The 16,979-nt window shown below is 30.8% G+C and overlaps 4 protein-coding genes and 1 pseudogene across 4 annotated transcripts in view; 1 reads left to right on the top strand and 4 right to left on the bottom strand.

Moving 5' to 3' along the window:
- Positions 1-18: 18 nt before the first annotated feature.
- On the bottom strand, positions 19-2,684 carry LOC108808811 (uncharacterized). The gene is made up of 7 exons (XM_056988778.1): positions 2,526-2,684; positions 2,031-2,117; positions 1,190-1,417; positions 886-1,050; positions 752-805; positions 516-662; positions 19-426 (listed from the first exon to the last, which is right to left on the bottom strand). Exons 1-7 carry the CDS (start codon positions 2,682-2,684, stop codon positions 43-45), a joined length of 1,224 nt encoding a protein of 407 aa, XP_056844758.1. The 3' UTR covers positions 19-42.
- Positions 2,685-4,330: 1,646 nt separating this feature from the next.
- Positions 4,331-8,093, bottom strand: LOC108808812 (uncharacterized). Its single transcript, XM_056987978.1, has 7 exons — positions 7,880-8,093; positions 7,661-7,747; positions 7,369-7,575; positions 7,109-7,270; positions 6,953-7,006; positions 5,677-5,832; positions 4,331-4,831 (listed from the first exon to the last, which is right to left on the bottom strand). Exons 1-7 carry the CDS (start codon positions 8,021-8,023, stop codon positions 4,460-4,462), a joined length of 1,182 nt encoding a protein of 393 aa, XP_056843958.1. The 5' UTR covers positions 8,024-8,093; the 3' UTR covers positions 4,331-4,459.
- Positions 8,094-10,062: 1,969 nt separating this feature from the next.
- On the bottom strand, positions 10,063-11,238 carry LOC108836395 (hypothetical protein At1g04090-like; annotated as a pseudogene).
- A 223-nt stretch (positions 11,239-11,461) lies between these two features.
- The window catches only part of LOC108836396 (uncharacterized), a 17,065-nt gene continuing 11,547 nt past the window's right edge, over positions 11,462-16,979 (bottom strand). The window contains exons 6-7 of the mRNA XM_056987454.1: positions 13,047-13,202; positions 11,462-11,833 (exon numbers count right to left, since the gene is read on the bottom strand). Of these exons, the coding sequence (XP_056843434.1) occupies positions 11,462-11,833; positions 13,047-13,202 (528 nt within the window). The remainder of the gene's footprint in view (positions 11,834-13,046; positions 13,203-16,979) is intronic.
- Positions 13,961-15,813, top strand: LOC130496427 (uncharacterized). The gene is made up of 2 exons (XM_056988492.1): positions 13,961-14,154; positions 15,099-15,813. Exon 2 carries the CDS (start codon positions 15,099-15,101, stop codon positions 15,720-15,722), a length of 624 nt encoding a protein of 207 aa, XP_056844472.1. The 5' UTR covers positions 13,961-14,154; the 3' UTR covers positions 15,723-15,813.

Genomic DNA, 16,979 nt, shown 5'->3' with positions numbered 1-16,979 from the left:
TATATATTATAAGACATTTTAGTTTTGGCTTAGTCTAGTGATTCATGGACACTGAGGATTGCGACCAGGTCCACCATAGAAAAAGTAAGTTCCCCACCTCTGGCTTGAGCCAACCATGAGGTTATAGCATTCAGGCCGAGTCACTGTAGCTTCAAGATGTTGTGGAGAGGGTGTGATCGGATAGTTAGATGTATCGATGTACTCTAAGCTATTGAAATAAGCAGCCTTCCTAAATCCTTTCTCGGCAAAATGGCCACTCCCCATTTGCGTAAGCGTATGTGTCCCCTGGCCTCTAGTGTAATACACAATTTCACCTCCCCAAGCGATCTTTCTTGCTGAGACTGCTAGCTTGGGGACTATAAAGCTTGGCCAGTACCCTATTAGGTACGTCTCAAACTTCAACCACCAAAGTCCAGTTTCTTGATCCTAAACCGAGTTTCAACTTTTGATCATGAGATGACACTCTTTGTGAAAATGCTAGTTAATATCTATTGGAGATGAAGTTATATATATACCTTCTCGATAGTTAGAAGGAAGTCGTATTGTTCACCGTTGTAGGTTGAGAAAGTGTTGAGAGCCGCACCAAGAGAGATGTGTCTGCTCACTTGTACAAAGCCTGGACAGTCAAGATTGTAACATCCGGTTTCTTGGTATGTGTCGCGCTAAGTTTTTTTGGTGGGAAAATATTAGTTTACAAAGTCGTTATAAATCCAAAGTAATTAAAAAGATTGATAAAAAAATGAAAAGTTACCGTCCAATAGGCGAAGAGTCTTGGGTTCTTGTCACCGTACAAAGCATGCAAGATCTTTTATGAAGAGCAAAAAATGAAGTTAGAACTATTAGGTTAACAAGATGAAGCGTGACCTAAAAAAGAACAGTAGTTACCTGCCAACCAGACTCCAAAGAGTTCAAACCAGTGTCCCAATCTCCATTAACGACCCATGTTTGAGCCAAACTAAACTCTCTTGTCCTTAGAACATTTGGTTTCCATATACTTATACGGCTCTTGCTGCCATGGAACTGACCATAGTCCACGTAAACACACGTATGCTACAATGTAAGTTGGTTCAAAAATTATACTATTTTCTCAACGGTAATATATTCAATACTTCTCTTAAATTAAAGTTTACTGAAATATGTCTGGCCCTTAGCCTTTTTATATGTTTGAGCCGGGCCTGTGTATACCAACCTCATGAACTTCCTCGGGCTGAGCACCGTCAGTGTGATAAAGAGTTGGTGGTGGACTCTTTCTTCCATAGTTTTCGATCGAATCTGATCTTAACAGATCATCTTTTGTTGTTCTTCTGATGGGAATAGTGTCCTCCGGACATTCACCTTTTGTGCGCCACAATTGGTGTATAATATCGGGCTTATTACCTCCTGTTTTGTCTTTTATCGAGTTAATTTTCGGCTGCATCTGTTAAAGAAAAACGGTCCAACACGTGAAATGTTTTGACTACAATATAAAGTAAGAATATGATCCGCGCTTTCAAAAGCACATGTATATTTTTGTTTATTTTTTGAAATTTAATTTTATGTTTACTTTTCTCTTTGAAATCATATTTGTATGTAAATTTTAATCAAAATCTATTTTATAAAATAATAATAATTTAAAAGTTGATCCTGCATATATATTCAGTTCTTTATAATTATATATTGAGAATCCGTTTCTTTGTAATCATATTTGTATGTTCTAAATCTTGATCCACAGATATAATTTTGATTTGTAATTTTTTATTTTTTATGTTTCTGTAAATATTTAACATTTTCTGTATTTTTTTCTTATATGTCAAAAAATAATTTATGTACTATATTAACGAATGATTATATTTTTTACTTATTGATAACTGTCCTAATCTAGTGATTATTGTTTAAATAAAATTAGTTACAGTTATATAAAAAGAATAATAAGAGAATTCTTAAATAAATTAAATAAATAATTAGACATAACATTTTTCAATAGGTAATGCTTATCTTTTAATAGAATAGATATCAAAGAGAAAAGGAATTGAAAAAAACTGTTAGCAAACCTGAATGGTGTGATTTTTGAATAAAGGATGATCAAAAGCTGGCTGGTCGTAGATCCATATACAATCAATTATATCTCCGTCTGGACTCTAATTGATATAAAAATTAATGCAAGAAATTATAAGCAACTAACAAAAATCTGTTGAACAAAAGAAAAATCTTGAAAATGTTTCTTCTGTTCTTTTACTAATTTTATTTGGTGAAAGGCTCAAAAATATTTAAGATAAATAGATTATCTATTTTTCTATTTTTCCACACTGATAATGTTTTCATTATCATTTAATATAATTAAAATTCTAAAACCAGTTCAATAATACTCCATATGGGGTAAAGAAAACAGTACTGCATGATATAAAGTGTCAAAAATGAATTTTTCGCGTAGAAACTTACAAAAATCAAATAAAATGAGACAAAACAAAACTTCTAAGACATATTGTAAAGAGAACAAAAGAGAACAAAGGGAATACAAAAGTAGAGGCAAATATTTTTGTCAGTACATGGATGGATTTAGTGGCCGGTTTGTTGAGTTGTTTCAACCGTAGTTCGATTTCCTGCTCATGGAGATCGGAGAGTTTGCTCTTTCCGAGAAAATTTCCGACTACGATTGGTATGACCATACCGAGAATGAGGAAAACCATGATCTGATTAAGCATCATTGCATAGGAGTTTCGTGACCAATATTGAAGTATTAGTGTGTCTTATAGCATTAAAAACAATTTTTGGACATAATTGGATTAGTATATATAATAACTTGTAAGAAGCAAAATTAATAACCCTTTTTCATATATGAAAAAAAAAATCAATCTTGTAACAGTATTCCTTACAATTAGTATTGTAATATAAACTTTTGCCAGTAATCTAATTGATTTAATAGTCTTGTTAAATATAATTTAAAGTCCAGATTATAAATTTTTGTCAATAATCTAAGATTTAATTTTACTAAAGAAAAAGACTATTTATTGTATTATGCAATTCACCCATTAAAATCTAAATCAATCATATAAACTAAGATAGTACCGATAGATCCATGAATCATAAATCACCAAAGATTACACGATAAAAATATTTAAGTCTTCATTTTTTTAGAATATAAATAGAAATGTTAACTATTTTCTAAAATATATATGTTAACTTTTGAAAATATGGTAAAAGCAATATAAATATATCTACATTTAAAAAAATCATTGAAAATTATATAAATTTAATAGTTAAATATAAGCTTGCCAACTAACAACAAATTATAAAAGTAAACAAGTATATATAGTTTAAATTCATTTAAAATATATAAAGACCACTCCATGTAAATTAAACCATAAAGAAATTGATTTGACAGAAAATAAGTCTATTAAAACCATAATAGAACATTATTTATTTCCAATATATTTTAGCATTGAATAAAATACACTGTCTTACAAAAGAAAATTTAAACGTACGTTAACTTATTAATTCCTTAGAACTGAAAACCTAATATTAGCTAAATGTAATAAATAATTTATATATAATATACGTAAAAATATCTAATTGAAAGTCTTACTAGCTATTTCTCAAAACTGTATTGTAAAATGTTGTCTCATGTTGGGAGATAAATGAATTGAAAGTGCAGAAATATAAAATATTTATAGTAAAAGATCATGAATATAGTATACTAGAAATATGTGAAAATATTAACTGTTAATCTCTCTATTAACTATCTCTCTCTCTATATATGTATAGTTTCATATAAAAGGATAGGTACGTGAATCGTACAAAATATATGTACATGATATTTGGTGCCAACATGGTTGGAACTTGGAAGATCCATCTATTAGAATACTAAATGAATATTTTCAGAAACAATTCTTGCTCATTTACTAAATCACCTACAAAAACTCAGGCAATTCATTAATCGCACTCCTGAACACCCTTTTTAGACTCTCTCCAACAACAATCTTCTCCACACTTCTAATCTCATCTTCACGACCATAATCATCTTTGGTCCCAAATGTCTCATATTATTCAACCACACCGGCTCTTCCACTTATTTCATATACTCAGCCGCAACGACCCTAAACCTAACAGCAGTACCTAAAGTGACTATACCAAGTAGACAAAGACAGAAATAATAATAGATTCACAAAACATTATGAGAAAAATAAAAATAAAAGCAGAGGAGATTCTGTCTTCGTCACATGTAGGTCCTTCTTCTCCACAAACTTCATGATGCAGATCAAGAGCAATTATAAACTGAATATTTTATCAAACATATTATTATTATTATTATTCAAATTACAGAAATTCGAAATTCGAAAAGCTTTCACACCCATATTATTCAAGGACACATATAATATTAAATTTCAACAACGTGGAATTTTTTCATACTCGCACGCTCGTATATTCAAATACAGACATGTATGTAAAATATACTCAAAAGCTTTGAGCACACATATCCAAATCAAGGGCATTTGGTGTTCAGGCCAGGACCACCATAGTAGAAATAAATCCCCCAGGCAGTTCCATTAGGTCCTACCTTAATGTTGTAACAGTTAGCATTGGTAGCCCTGGGAAAAACTCCTTTTGGTTCTATCAAGAAATTGGTCTCAGAAACTAATTTAAGATTCCTGAAATAGCTCGCTTTCTTATTGCCTTCTTCTGCAAAATGCCCACTTCCCATGTCCGTGCTCGTGTGTATTCCACCGGTTTTCGCGTTAACTATTTCACCTCCCCATTTAACTCTCATAGCTCCATCTCCTAGCGTAGTGAATAATGAGCTAGGCCAGTAGCCAACAAGCTCGTCGCCTACCTTTAGCCACCATACTTTGCCGTCCTAGGTACAATCAACAATCCATTTTGGATTGAGATGCAGAAATAATATAACACTAGAGTACACCTAATATTTTTATATTTCATACTGATCTGAATTTATTTGATAATAATTTAAAATTTTATTTTTGGTATAGAAGTATATATATAACTAACTAAATATTAATTTATTTTGAAGGCATAAAATATTTTTCATTATTTCATAGAAATTTTAAAAAATATTTTTGAAAATTAAAGTTTCATATGTATAAAAGTTTTGTGCAAGTAATAGTATTAAAAATTTTATTTTTGTTTATAGTAAACATGAAAATTGAATATAAATTATTTTATTTTATTTTAAACTATTTTTAAATGTTATGATTTAATTTTTAGTTTATTAATTTTTTTGCATTAATTAATTATAAACTGATTTTACAGTATTATCCTTAACGATTGCCTAGAAAATTAAAAAATAATTGTATATCTCATTAATAATATGATAGATAAAGTTTATTTTTATACAATATTTCCTTTTTAGTAATATAGACAGAAGACAATTCAATTATATTTTATATTGTTAATAAAATAAAAAAAAGAAGTTATACTCTATGTTTCCTAAAGAGAGTCACTTTGATACTTTTCATACCGATTATGAAAATGTTTGAAATATATTTATATACTTATTAGTTATATTTATTCAACTAATAGCATTTGAGATAAATAAAATTATTTATAAAATTAATATATTTCAAATTTATATTGATCATAAAATAAATATACTGTGGATTAAAAGTCTAAATACTTTAATATAACAATATAAAGTATCAAAATGATATTATTTATAAAAGTATATGTTGGTACTTGTAGTACCTCCCTGGCCCTCCATATAACAATGCGGTGTGCGAATTGAGAACCGTTATATTGTGAAACGGTATTGAAGGTTCCACCTACAATGATACGCTTGCTCTTTTGAACGAAACCTGGACAGTCAGTGTTGTAGCATCCTGTCTGTTGATAACCGTCGGCCTAATTTCACAAAAAATATATACAGTAAAAAAATTATAAATCAATATTTAATTAATTAATAGACATGTTAAATTAATAAAAAAAAGTTGATGTCGAATTGGATCGGTTTAAAATATGACACAGATCAATAAAATAATAAGATAATATTTTTTGAAAATCCTATGTAAATATAGAGTCTCACTAAATCAGAAACTAATAATTTATATACAAAAAGTTTATATAAGTACAAAAACATTTTTTTATTTTTTTATTTTCACAAAAAATTCATTTTATTTATCTTAACAATTCAGCATATTTGGATAATATTTTGTGAAATTATATCTAAATCTATATTTAAATTATATAAAATATATTTTGTATACACCAAATAATATATGAAAACGATATAAAATTCAATTTTTATAATTTAATTAATATATATATGGTAAAATCAATTATTTTATTAATTTATAAAAATATATTTTAAAAATAGAATTTAAAAAAATAGAATTTTAAAAATAGATTTTTTTTTTAAAAAAAAATTATAAATTAATAACTCTATAAATTAATAAAAGATCATAGTCCTAACATTATTAATTTATAAAATTTTAATTATACATTTGCGTTATCGTCTTTAACATATTTCTGAGACCGCACACATAAAAACTAAGATAATAGTGAATTTTTATTTAATAAACAGTCTAAAATTTTAATCTTAACACCAGATTATAAATCCCGAAAAAATCTTATCTGAAGTTATCCATAGGATTCTTCCTTTGAGTTTTCAACAATAAATTCTTATTATTTAAAATGGATTAAATAAATAATTAAATTTTAAAAGAAGAAAAAACATCCACCAAAAGAAAAGCAGTCAAAAAGGTTCTCATAAGTTTTTTTTTTGTTTGGAAAAATTTCTCATAGGGTTTTAATATTCTCTTTTTGAGAAAAAATCATCTAACATCTCTCTTTCTTTTCTCTTTTTTTGAAGGAAAAAAAACTATCTAAATAGTCTTTGGCATCTCCTCACTGGAGATGTTCTAAGCTCTATAAGATATCCAGTCAAGTTAAAAACTCTATTATTAGTTTAAATTTTTTTATGATTAGCTTTTCAACATGTTCGGGGTAGAAAATGGGAACTTACCGTCCAGTAAACAAATAATCTTAGATTATTATCACCATAGATTCCTGGATAAACCTATTAGTTTTAAGGCAAAGAAACAAGGTATTGCTAATTAAGATGTTTGAATATAAACAAAGATGTAGTTAATTAGGATGGAGAACGAGAGAAGTACAAGACCTGAAAACCAGCTTCAATTGTGTTACGAGAAAGGCCAGCTCCAGACACGAGCCAAGTCTGAGCCAAACTGAACTCTCTGCGAACTTGGACTTTTGGTTTCCAGATATTCACTACAAATTCTGTCCCAAAATATTTTCCTTCCTTGGAACTCATGTACGCATACTAAACCAGCACAGAAAAATAGGAAAAGTGTAAATTAAGCTACCAGAGAAACTAGAAAGGTTTAGCACAAGAACAAATTAATAGATAAAAAGGTGTACCTCATGAACACTTTTTGAACCATATAAAAGGATGCCTGGAGTCATCTTTTTCCCAAAATCCTCAATGGAATTTGATCGTAATATGTCTTCTCTCTTTATTCTTCTAACCGAAACTGTATTTTGTGGGCATCTTCCATTCTTGTTCCACGCCTGAGTATAACTCTTGGTGTATATAGACGTACTTTCGGGTATAAAGCTCGGTCTCATCTACGCGCGAAAACTTGACGTTTCAACATCATCATGCATGTATGTATATATATATATATAAGATAGATTGTAAATGAAGTCAAACCTGGATTGTGTGGTTTTTAAGCAGAGGATGATCAAAAGCTAGTTGACTTTGCACTGGAACACAATCTATTATATCTCCATCGTCGCTCTGTAACAGAGATTAAAGTGAAAATTTCAATCTCAGTAAATGTGCACGCAAATAATCAAAGCATTGTCTTGTCAAAAGAAAAAAAAAAATCAATGCATTGAGTTTATGAATATGGAATTTGTATAAGATAACCTTAATGGATAAAAGAGCATGCTTGTTGAGCCGCTTCAAAAGTCTTTCTACTTCGATTTCCTTGTGATCGGAGAACTCTTTTCCGTAGACACAAGGAGAGATTATCACTCCTATCATCATAAGTGCAACCGTGAAACAAGCCATTATTCCCAGTATGGTTTATCGTAATCCTTAGAAAGTCTCTTAGTGATTTTTGAAATTTTCTATCAACTACAAGTCGAATTGAGTAGATTGCTCGTATATTCTATAATTAGGAAACTAGGAGGAAACAAATAAGTGGTTACATTAACTCTAACGAAAGTTGACTTATGACTTCAACATCGTCACAAACCCCCCATGATCTAAACATCATCAAAGCAACCACGTTTCTCTAGTAGTACAAATGTTATTTATTTGTACTTCCATATGCATAGTAGACTCATAATGCATCCATATATACATTTTTATGTATAGTTTTTTTTTTTGAAAAAAATGTATAATTTGATACTTATTGTTTTATAAATAACTAGAAAAGAAACAAAAATGATATTTCATTCGCATTAAATTAATGACATTAATAATTTATTAAGCTCACACATATCTAAATTTTATAAAAATATATTATATCTAATATTTATTTATACGTTTTGAGGTATTTTATATATTTTTAAAATATATATTTATGATGGGAATTCTTCTAAAACCCCTTCACTTTGTTTTTGAGCAAACTCTCATCGGTGTATATTTTAATATCAACTGTTAATATTTATTTATTTTATCATAAAATTAACACATACGAAAAAAATATTTACTAAAGAGTAAAAAGACTAAGATACTTTTAATGAACAATATTTTAATATAAATAAAAAGATTTAAAATATTTTTTTACAATATTATTGTTATAGATTTTATTGATTTTTTTTCTAAACTATAACCTCCAAAATCTACACTACGGTCAAAAAAATTAAATTGTAACTCTTTACCGAGTGGCCCCTAAAGATATATGTAAGATATATGTTTCTTTCAATTTTTTTAAATATGTTTTTTTGTCATTTCTCAAAAGTTTTTTATTTTAAAATTAAAAGAGCTACTCATTCATGTTTTAGAAAAAAATATTTACAAATGTAAATGGTTAAATTTAATATATTAATTGTTTTCACTAAATTTTGATTGGGTAAAAAAACCTAAGAAATAGATAAACATAGATGTATTTATATTCAAAAATTTACGTAATTTTTTAATAAGTGTGAAAAGCTAAAATATACTAATAAATGTCATTCTAACCTTTTTTATTACACAAAAATATCATTTTATAATTTCAATATAAATTATACTTGCTTTCAACTTAAATTAATTGCAATCTGTATTGGTTAGAGATGTGTAATTAATAACAATTTATATATATTTTTGTCAATTTTTTAATCTGTTTGAAAAAAATGTCAAAAGTGACAACTATTCAGAAATGGAATATATTATTCCGAAACAGAGGATTCCGAATAATATTTCTCAATTGTTATAGATAAACTAATACTAAATTTGGTTTAAGATTAACACTATTAATAAAGATGACTCATGACTTTAATATAAACGATTAACACTATTCATAAAAACTGACTCATGACTTTAGTAAATATCATTAAAGCAACCACGTTTCCCTAGTTATACGACATTTGTTAATTTGTACTTCCATTTGCATATATCATTGACTCATAGTGCATACATATAAACATTTGTATGTACAGATTTTAAATATTTAATAATTTAAAACTGTTTATAATTTATCTGTATGGAAAGTATGTGACCTCTAAACTTTTTTTTGGTAACATAAGACCTCTAAACTTCCAAGTAAAATCCATGAAGATATTGAGGTGCACTTATAAATGATATTTGTTTTGTACATTTTATATGTACATATACTAGATGATATTTTGTGCAAATAATATTTACAAAGTAACGTATTTACAAAATCCGTAAATTATACTAATTTATTATTTCGTTATTATTTTAAGTAAATCAATATAATTAATGTTTGGTACAGAGTATCTGATTAGTTTCGTTATTATTTGGATATATCGTGTTTCAAAAAAAAAAGAGTTTCAACGTTAGCTTGGTTATTATAAAAAGATTATTTTGCCTAAAGTGTAAACCATAGCCAAACCATGCCATGTGAAAAGTATCAAACCATGCCTCTGTCAAAACATGAGTTTTACCTCAAGGTCGGCCATGGTTGTATCTACTCCAAATAGACAAAGACAGAGATAGCAATAATAGATTCACAAAACCAAACATTAAAAAGAAAAGGAAACAACATGAAGAGATTCAATCTTCGTCACCTAACCAGTTCCTCTTCAGCGTCGGACCCGTAGGTCCGTCCTCTCCAAAAACCTCATTAGGCAATCCGTTAATCGCATTCCTGAACACATTCTTCAGACTCTCTCCAACAACAATCTTCTCCACACTTCTAATCTCATCTTCACGACCATAATCAATCTTTGGTCCCCAATGTCTCATATAGTTCAACCACACCGGCTCCTCCACTTCTTTCATATACTCAGCCGAAACAACCCTAAACTTAACCGCAGTATCAAACACCTTTTCGCTCTTTCCTGTATCGTTCCTAATCCCTACATCGTCTTTGCCTTGCAACACAAGTCCTGGTTTAGCATACATTGCATGTCCATTTAAAGAAGCGTAAGCCACTGGTTTGTTTCCACCACTCTGAAACTCAATCTCCGGAGCATCAATCCAGCTTCCTCTGCTATGTTGTAAGAGGTACATCCTCTGTAGCTTGCCGTTGAAGTTACTTATCCGGAGAGTGAAATGTTCCCAATCTCCAATGTGTTCGCCTATTCTCGCCAACGAGATTGTCACGAGCTTCAGCTTGGCTCGCGAAGGTCCATTGAATGGATAAAAAATCCAGACAGCTATATCTGTTAAGGTTCCCCCAAAAACAGGTTTTATGTGAAGATACACTTCCATGCTCTGTACATCTCCGCCTTACTCGTTTTTTGAGTCAGAAGAAACCAGTAAAGATCATCATTACATTCTTCTTGGGGAAGATTTGAGCCGTTTGGTTCGACTGGAACCAGGTTTGATTCCTCGCCTTTCTTGTAAAGCAAGGAACCATTGCTGAAAAACCAGTTGACAGACGATGGGAAATACTTCTCATCTTTATGGAAATAGATCAAAGGAGCGTAAGCTTTAAACAGAGCATCAATCTGGACCTTGCGTGGTATGCACGAAAGTCGAACTTGTTGTTTTTCAGACAAGCTAGGGTTGGATTTTGTAGTAAACGTACCAACACATACACTAGAGGCTTGTGTTCCTCTGGTAACAGGCTTCGAACTTGAAATGATAAACCCATTAGCATCCCAGATCATAGCACCTGGCTCGGATTAACTATAAACTGAAGATTTTATCAAACATGTTATTATTATTCAAATTACAGAAATAGGAAATTCCAAAAGCTTTCACACACATATTATTCAAGGATACATATAATATCAAACTTCAACAACGTGGATTTTTTCATACTCACACGCTCATATTCAAATACAGACATGTATGTAAAATATTCAAAAGTTTTGAGCACACAGATCGAAATCAAGGGCATTTGGCGTTCCGGCCAGGGCCACCATGGTAAAAATAAATTCCCCAGGAAGTTCCACTACGTCCTGCCTTGATGTTGTAACAGTTAGCATTGGTAACGATGGGGTGTACTTCTTTTGGTTCTCTCATGACATTGGTATCTGAAACTATCATAAGATTCCTGAAATAGCTAGCTTTCTTATTATCTTCCTCTGCAAAATGCCCACTTCCCATGTCGGTGGCCGTGTGTTTCCCACCGATCATATCGTTAACTATTTCACCTCCCCATGAAACTCTCGTAGCTCCATCTCCTAGCGATGTGAACAACGAGCTAGGCCAATAGCCAACAACCTCGTCGCCTACTTTCAGCCACCATTTTTTGCCGTTCTAGATATAATCCACAATCCATTTTATGATGAGACGTAAAAAAAGAAAAAAAAAGAATAGAGATGTTGATATAATATGAAACACGAGATTCTGTTTGCGTACTAAATTGGAGAATTATTTTAAATAAAAATTTAGTTTTATGAAACATATGTATTTGTTATAATTTTGTTTATATCTTTAGACTTGTTTGGCTTTTTAATAATAATTTAAAAATTTTATATTTTGTATAGAATTATATACAATTTACTAAATATTAATTTATATTGAATGAAAAATATATTTTTATTTTTATATAAATTTGAACATATTTTGAAAATTTACAATTTAAATGCTTTGTTTTTAGAATGCCCTTTTTCAAAAGAAGAAAAGAAAAATAAATGCTTTGTTTTTGGTGTAGACAGCATTGAAGTTGAGTATTTGTTTTATAGGAAACGTGAAAATTAATTAAAAATATTTTATTTTATTTTATTTTATTTATTTATTTAAATTTAGCGAATTTTATAAATTTCATGAGATGAATATTATTATTTATTAATATTGGATCATAACTATAGAATATATATGAATACCAGTATATTTTATTTTGATTTAAATTAAAATTTATATTGTTTTATTCTATAATTATATATTTATTTAATTTTTTTATTACTTAAATATGAAAATGTAGAGAAAAACAGATTGTATAATTATTACACAATAAAAGGAAATATATATGTATTTGTATTTAAATTAAAAGATATGTAAATATATTTTTAGTTAATTAAAATTTTTGAATTAATTAATTAGAAATTTATTTTACCGGATTACTCTTAACGAGTGCCTAGAAAAATTAAAAAAAAAAATTAATAGCATGTTTCGTTGATAACATAGTAGAAAATAATATTTTAAGAAGATAGATAGAGGACACCTTAATTATATCTCATATTGTTAGTAAAATAAGAAGAAGAAAATATATTTCCTAATATCACTTTGAAATTTTCCACACGTAAAAAATGATGAAAATTAATTTATATTTTATTTATTAAATCAATTTAAACAATAGTATTTGAGAAACAATAAAATTATTTGTAATATCAATGTATTTTATAATCACTATTAAATTTAAAATAATATAAATTATGTTGACAATATGAACAATATACTATTCATGTAATAACTTTTTTTTTTCAAAATGAACATTTTTGTAGAACAGAAAATATATGTTTGTACTTACCCCCCTGTCCCTCCATATAACAATGCGGAACGCATATTGAGCACCGTTGTATTGTGAGACAGTTTTGTAGGTTCCACCAACAGTTACACGCTTGCTAATTTGAACGAAACCTGGACAGTCGGTGTTGTGGCACCCTGTATGTTGATAACCATCGGCCTATTTTTCAAAAAAGAAATTTTTTATGATTAACATGTTCGTTAATCCGCACACATGAAAACTAAGATACACTTTTGTCATTTCTTTGTTCTTTATAACAAAATAGTCTATTTTTAAATTTAAAAAACATTCTAACATTTAAATCCTAAATTCTTATTTTCAGTTTTTCAACCATAAATTCTTATTTTAAAACTGAATAAATAATTGAATTTTATTTTTAATATAAAAAATACATCCATTAAATGACAAGTAGTAGGGTTCTCATAGGGATTTAATGGATTCTTTCTTTTTGAAAAATTGTCATCTAACATCCCACTTTTTTTTCTCTTTTTCATTCTTTTTTTTTGGAAAAAATACTATCCAAATAGTCTTTGAGATCTCTTCATTGGAGAGGTTATAAGCTCTACAAAATAATAGTCAAGTTAAAAACTATATTATTAGCTAGTGAGCCGTTCAAAATTTTATATGGGGCTTATTGCAAAAGTGACTCAAAACTTGAATTCAAACAGAAAACTAACCTTTTCTTTTGACTCATTTTTTTTTTGAGTTTTTAACCCCACATCTGCATTTTATCTACGAAAATGCCATTAACCCTTTTTTTTTTTTTTTTTCGAAAATGGCTTCTTTACTGTCTCAACCTCATTTTCTTCAAGTATTTACAATATTGCCACTGCCATGAATAGTGGGAACAACCTTGTACGAACTGTTTGGAGCTTTTAATGCCCTTTAATGCACGTAAATCTCTTTACACTCTCTCTGTTTCAATTGTTATGAACTAAAAACAACATTTCTTTCACTTTCTCTCCATATTCATCCAAAAAACTGAAGCTTTTGATTCAAAATTGTTTGGAGCCATATTTCTTTCGTTTTGACTTACGGTTGCTTTCGTTTGAGGTTCTGGGTGGTTGGAGAAGACCCTGTGTGCAAACAAAGTCATCTCACCTAGTTGAAGGTACGAATTTGAATTTTTTTCAAAATCTGTTCGCGTAGAAGACTTACAAGTAAGTCATCTGTATGTAGAAGACTTACTGATGAGTCTTCTGGTCAAACGGACGACTTAAACTAAGTCGTCCAGCTTTGTTTGGTGAAAAAAAACAGTCCAGACGACTTATATATAAGTCGTCTACGAGAAACAGGCTAGTTTTGCATTTGACCGAATCGTGTCAGATCTTTGACTATTTCTGGACGACTTATAATTCAGTCGTCTCTCGGAAAGTTAAAATTTCAATATTTTATTAAACTAGACGACTTACGTGTAAGTCGTCTTAGGTTAGTTTTGTAGTTGAAAAATAAAACTTCATAATTTAATTTTTACCAGACGACATAATATAAAGTCGTCCCGTCAGAAGACTTAATTTAAAGTCGTCCGGGGAAAGCAAAGTCGTCCAGAATTTTTCCCAATTAAGTCGTCCAAACCTTGCTTATCCCGGACGACCTTAAATTAAGTCGTCTAGCTGGACGACTTTTAGTTAAGTCGTCTGGAGAAAGTTAAATTTCAAGTTTTATTTTTCAATTACAAAACTAACCTGGGACGACTTACGTGTAAGTCGTCTAGTTTGAATAAAATATTGAAATTTTTACTTTCCAGAGACGACTGATTTATAAGTCGTCCAGAAATAGTCAAAGATCTGACACGATTCGGTCAAATGCAAAACTAGCCCGTTTTTCGTAGACGACTTATATATAAGTCGTCTGAATTTTTTTTTTTAACAAACAAAGCCGGACGACTTAGAATTAAGTCGTCCCTTTTAATTTTCAATTGCAAAAGTGACCTCTTTAGACGACTTACCTTTAAGTCTTCTGGACGACTTAAATCTAAGTCGTCTGCGATAATGTTTGTTGAACTTCTTCATTTTCTCTATGTTTACTAATGTGTTTTATTTTGAATATTTGCAGATGATTTTTAAGTTACATGCAGTGTATGGAGAATGGTTGTTGAGAGATTTCCGTTGGGATTTTGTGGTTGATGATCTCAAAGGAGCAAGATTGTTTTTATTGAATGAAGATTCAACACATGCTGAACTTGTTGCAATGGCTCAAGAAGATTATAACCTGGACATGAGATCAGTGACTGTGGAGATTAGCTACTCATTACCAGCAGAAATGATGATGACTCCAAGCAGTCCTCCCATTCATGTTACAAGTGATAGACAAGTTCGAAACTTGCTCGAGATACTCAAAACGCATAGAGTATGTCTTTGTGTATCAAGCCGCAGCAAGGTGGAAACGGTTTCAGAGAAAAGAGAAGAAGCTGGTGATAATGATGAAGCTGGTGAATGGGAAGAAGATGTTGGTGATAATGATGAAGCTGGTGAATGGGAAGAAGATGTTGGTGATAATGATGAGGCTGATGAATGTTTTGAAGATGTTGGTGATAATGAGTCTGTTGAAGATGAAAATCAAGATGGGGAGGAGGAAAATGGGAGGAGGAAAATGGGGAGGAGGATGCTGATAACACTATTGTTGGTGAAACGGATCAGAATGGTGGGATTACAGTCTTTATGGAAAGGTTCTAGATGAGGACGAGGAAGATGATGATAATATTTGTTTTGAAGAAATTGAAAAGACATATGCTAAGACAAATGCTATTGAAGGAGGAAAATCGGATTGTACCAGCATCTATGTCAACCAGAGTTTTGTTAGCAAGGAGCACTGCTTTCAGAGCTGCGGTTGACAGCAGTGAGGGGTAGGTTTTCTTTCAGAATATACAAATCAACAAAACTCTCCTTGTGGCAATATGTCGGGTTAGCGGTTGTGGATGGAAGATCAGAGCGAGTGTGAAACATGGGTCAAACACGTTTGGGGTAACAAAGTATGTGGAAAAACATTTATGCTCAATTGGAGACCGAATCGCTCAGCGGAGACACTGTACTCCAAAGTATGTTGGTAGTCTTTTCATTGATCGTGTTGGGATCATTGATGGATAACTCCACAGCATATCACTGATGCAATGAAGAACATGTTTGGCATGACGCTTGATTACACCACTTCATACAGAGCACTGTTATATGCACAGAAATTGGTGAGAGGATCAGCAGAAGAAGGGTATTCGCGTCTGCCTTCATATCTCGAGCAAATCTCCATTGCAAATCCTGATTCTATCACGGCTATAGAACTTGATTCTGAGAAAAGATTTAAGTATCTATTTCTCTCTTTTGGAGCTTCTATCAAAGTTTTAAGTATCAGAGAAGGGTCATTGTGGTGGATGGAACTCACCTAAGGGAAAGTATGGAGGTGTTATGTTAGTTGCAGCCGCACAAGATGGCAATTTTCAGATATTCCCCATTGGGCTTTTGGGATCGTGGATGCTGAAGGGCAGAACCTTCGGAATGGTTTTTCACAAATTGGCTAGTTGTATATCTCATGACAAGCCGTCGGTGTGATAGTCTCTGACCGGCACGCGGCCATTAAAAGTGCGTGTGAGAAGGTGTTTCCTTGGCAACCCGAGGAATATTTATTATCACCTTCAAGATAACATTGTCAAAAAGTTTAAAAGGAAACATCTCATGTACTTGGTGATGAAGGGGCTGCTGTATGCGCACACGGTTCACGATTTTAACCGGACATGGCTGAGATACGGAGTGCAAACCCGGAACTTGCAACGTTATTGGAAGAAGGCCGACGCCAAGCTATGGTCAAGGGTTTATTTGTAAGGGAACAGGTTCAACATAAAAACAAGCAACATCAGCTGAATCTATTAATTCCGCACTGAAGCGAGCAAGAGGATTTCCCGATTCCGTTCCTGCTGGAGTTCATAAGGCAGAAGTTAGGAAAATG

Source organism: Raphanus sativus, chromosome 6 (genome assembly GCF_000801105.2).
Source record: "Raphanus sativus cultivar WK10039 chromosome 6, ASM80110v3, whole genome shotgun sequence".
In the NCBI taxonomy this organism is placed as follows: domain Eukaryota; kingdom Viridiplantae; phylum Streptophyta; class Magnoliopsida; order Brassicales; family Brassicaceae; genus Raphanus; species Raphanus sativus.
Note: the sequence above shows the minus strand (reverse complement) of the source record. Positions and strands in the feature narration are given on the sequence as shown.

Excerpts from the sequence above, each read along its gene's own strand:
- LOC108808811 (XM_056988778.1), bottom strand. The coding sequence starts at position 2,684 with ATGATGCTTAATCAGATCATGGTTTTCCTCATTCTCGGTATGGTCATA. Across the intron at positions 2,118-2,525 it reads CGGCCACTAAATCCATCCAT|AGTCCAGACGGAGATATAAT; the intron begins GTACTGACAAAA and ends TATATCAATTAG. Across the intron at positions 663-751 it reads GACTCTTCGCCTATTGGACG|CGCGACACATACCAAGAAAC; the intron begins GTAACTTTTCAT and ends AAAAAAACTTAG.
- LOC108808812 (XM_056987978.1), bottom strand. The coding sequence starts at position 8,023 with ATGGCTTGTTTCACGGTTGCACTTATGATGATAGGAGTGATAATCTCT. Across the intron at positions 7,576-7,660 it reads TTAAAAACCACACAATCCAG|ATGAGACCGAGCTTTATACC; the intron begins GTTTGACTTCAT and ends TTTCGCGCGTAG. Across the intron at positions 5,833-6,952 it reads GATTATTTGTTTACTGGACG|GCCGACGGTTATCAACAGAC; the intron begins GTAAGTTCCCAT and ends TTGTGAAATTAG.
- LOC130496427 (XM_056988492.1), top strand. The coding sequence starts at position 15,099 with ATGATTTTTAAGTTACATGCAGTGTATGGAGAATGGTTGTTGAGAGAT.